This window comes from Colletotrichum orchidophilum (assembly GCF_001831195.1).
Source record: "Colletotrichum orchidophilum strain IMI 309357 chromosome Unknown Scaffold_49.1, whole genome shotgun sequence".
Lineage (NCBI taxonomy): Eukaryota > Fungi > Ascomycota > Sordariomycetes > Glomerellales > Glomerellaceae > Colletotrichum > Colletotrichum orchidophilum.
Genome location: NW_019173005.1, coordinates 221,287 through 224,468, shown reverse-complemented (window position 1 = coordinate 224,468; position 3,182 = coordinate 221,287). Strand labels below are relative to the sequence as shown.

General features: G+C 52.2%; 1 protein-coding gene across 1 annotated transcript; it reads right to left on the bottom strand.

Moving 5' to 3' along the window:
- Positions 1-351: 351 nt before the first annotated feature.
- CORC01_06544 (uncharacterized protein) lies at positions 352-2,192 on the bottom strand (the record flags this gene model as incomplete). Its single annotated transcript, XM_022618184.1, has 3 exons — positions 352-907; positions 1,178-1,399; positions 1,468-2,192. 3 exons carry the CDS (start codon positions 2,190-2,192, stop codon positions 352-354), a joined length of 1,503 nt encoding a protein of 500 aa, XP_022475326.1.
- Positions 2,193-3,182: the final 990 nt, after the last annotated feature.

Here is a 3,182-nt window from a genome sequence, read left to right as displayed (position 1 = left end):
ATTGCTCGTGACCCATCGGTCTAGGATAGGCACTGTTGGGGCGATGATACTTGACTCGCTCGTGGCTGTGGCCAATGCTGGAACTTTAGGCAACCGTCCTATTAGCTTGTGACGGGCTAGAGTCTGACCCGCTCGATGGAAGTGTATACTGTCGTCGCTCGATCCATCTGTTGGGGTCTGCGCGATCCCCCCCTCCTCTAGCTGCCTTGTAGTCCTTTTCGTGTTCATTCCTGGGGTCGTAGATGGGCCTCCTGCTGAGTTCCCAGCCATCGCGGCCTCCTTCTTGCTCGAATTGCGCGGTCTACTCGTACTTCGTCGGAGAAGATTGCGGGTAGCCTGACAACGTCTTGATCACGTGGTGTTTCTCCCCAAGTAGACACCCGGGAGATATATACGTTCGTCAGACGAATCACCGCTGGTCGGTGATCTGCTTCCAATCGAGAGGTATCGCGCTGTTGGCTCGTCGACGCGGTATCGTTTGCGTCGCCTATCGTCAAGGTTGTCTTCGACAGCACTGTCACCTACCCAAGAAGCGGGAGTACGATGCTTGGGGATTTCTCTCTCTCTCGGTCGCGCGGTGTCCTTTTTATACCCTGATCGAGGGCTCGTTCGTCGCGGGTGTAATTCGCGGGCCGCGGAAATGGGTAGGATTGTCGCGCGATCCAGCCGCAGTTGGTGTAGGTGGAGAGGTTGAGGTCGAGGTCGCGGTCTCGCCGCGAGCGGGGTGTAGAAGGAAGGATTCCTTCGGTGGCCGATGGGCGCCCTAGGGGGTCTCTGTCGGTAGACCGTCGAAGGCGTTGCTGACGTGATGGACGCCTCCTCTCGCGAGAGTTTAAGGGAGCACGATTCCTCTATCCCGTGCGGTATTAGAGAGTCGTCTCTTCTGCTCAGCGAGATGCCTTGCTGACTGCGATAGTGGAATTTAACCACTGATTAGTGTTAGTATCTATATCACAGGGGAGTTGGTTCGAACTAGTGGATTTGAGGGGTGACGAAGGGTCAATTAACAGTATATTGATTATCTCTGCATAGTTGGAAAAGAGAGGTTCTGACTGTAGGTTACCTGGGCAGGTGGAATCTAATAAAGTGGCTGTTGGTGGCTCCTGCGGTTGCTCTGACTCGAGGTCGAATTGGGCTTCCAATCCGACAACTACCTAAGGTAGATCATGTATCATACTCCGGCGCCCATGCTGAGTTCTCTACCTGTGGAATAGGGATTTTGGAAATTCCCAACTCCCGAGATATGTAAATCCCCATGCCAATCAGGCCCCAGCTCTCTGCGTTCATAGCAGCCCGCTTCGCCCCTTCCAACGTATTTGGCCTTTTCATAGTAGCTTTATCCCACATACCTCGAGCAAGATAAAAGCAATCCAAGGCCGTGTAGGCGTAGTCCGTAATTCTATGAAGTTTATTGCATCAGCAACAATCCTCGCTCCTTGAGTTGTAGATGCGTGGGAGATGACTTACGGCTCTTGACCAAAGGCATTAGGTTGCAGTGCCCCATTTATTGGTTTGGATGCATAGGCAGTGTGCGCCAGTTCGTGCAAAATAATCTGGCTCCTCATGTTGCCCACGTTGCGCATGTTCAGCAACGTGAACTTTGTGCCCGAATTCTGCTTGGACCTCTCGATATCCTCTCTGAATTGTTGCAAGCGGAGTTCCGTGGAGACGATATCCCACCCGCTGCCCCCGTCCTTGGTTCTAAAAAACGGCTCGCAGAAAGCCATGACGGGATCGCCGGGTTTCAGAAGCCATAGGGTCGGGGGCAAGATGATGCGGACGGCGCTCTCCATCGTCACGGCAATGGTATCGTCGTCAGCCATGACGCAGAGGTCGCTGCGGCATTCGATGCGGAACTTATCGTCCAGGTGAAACCCGTCCGCGATACGGGCGATACGGCTGTAGAGCTTCCTGGCGGCTTGAGTGAAATTCTTGCCCTGGAAATAGGGATGGCCGGGTGATTGAAAACCCTCAAAGTATGGATAATTTGTGAGATGGCGGACGGTGACCTCAGCGGCTTCCTGGGCGATCTCCAATTCTTGGAGGATGATGGAGACATCTTCGGCGCTGCAGCCGCCCTGCTGGCCTTTCTTCGGGCCGGTGAATTTGAATCCGCGGGGTTTGACCTGGGCCTGGGCTTGCCATACGATTAGAGAGAGTAATAGATGTTGAAATAATGTGAAGAAGCGCATGGTGAGAAAGATTTGTCAGGCGCTGGCAGCCTAGTAGTGAGAAGCAAAGGAATGCGATATGTGCGATTCAAAGCAAAGATTCCGGACCTACATGGACTTCATCTTCGGCGTAGCTCATTAAATAGCGAAACAGAACGTCATCCCCTTGGGTTTATATGCTACTTCAAATGTATAATCACAGATAGTCAACCTCATTTAATGTTGAATTACGCTTCGGCGTACCCGTGCAAGCAACTCGGGCTATCGGCGAAAATGTAGTCGGAAGTGCAGCCGCTCATTATGGACAAATTTTTTCTGAGTAAGGCTTTTTGTTAGATCCACACTTTATAACTAGGTCCAGTGGAATCCTGGACATACAATGTCAAGACATCCCAGGTAAGATGCTGGCTGACTTTCTGGCGAAGAAGGGGTCATCCCAGCCCTCCCCTAACCTCCACACAAGGCCATCAACAGCGGCTTATATACAGCGGGGAATACGGGAACAGCAACTCAAGGCCTTTCAGAAGTGGTGGGCCCAGAACCAACCTGGAAGATATGCCAGGCTCAATTTGGAGGTTTCCCTCAGGCCGACAAAAGAACTGGCCTCCCTTCTGAGATGGAGTTGCACTGGCTCGTGGCAGCGCGAGGCGGCCATGGGGACTTCGCAGCATACCACAAGCGCTTTGATCACTAAGATGCTCATCTGCTCTGCTCTTGCGGCAGGGAGAAGTCTCCTTCCCACCCACTCTTCGGTCGAAAAGTCAACAGGAAACCTCCCTAGCTCGCCCAGAAGGAATTCGCTACAAAGATGCTAGGCTGGGACTAGATCGGCTTTATAACCGACTTAAGAGGACCAAATTCTTGGACGACATTTGCCCACGTTACAGACTTATCATAGAGGAGGCATAGTTCCTTAGTGCTACTAACACCCACTATGTAATCTTTTCTTTATTATACCTTGCGTTCTTTCTTTGTTCTGCTTTTCTGTACCTCGGCCGCCAGGCTGCTTAG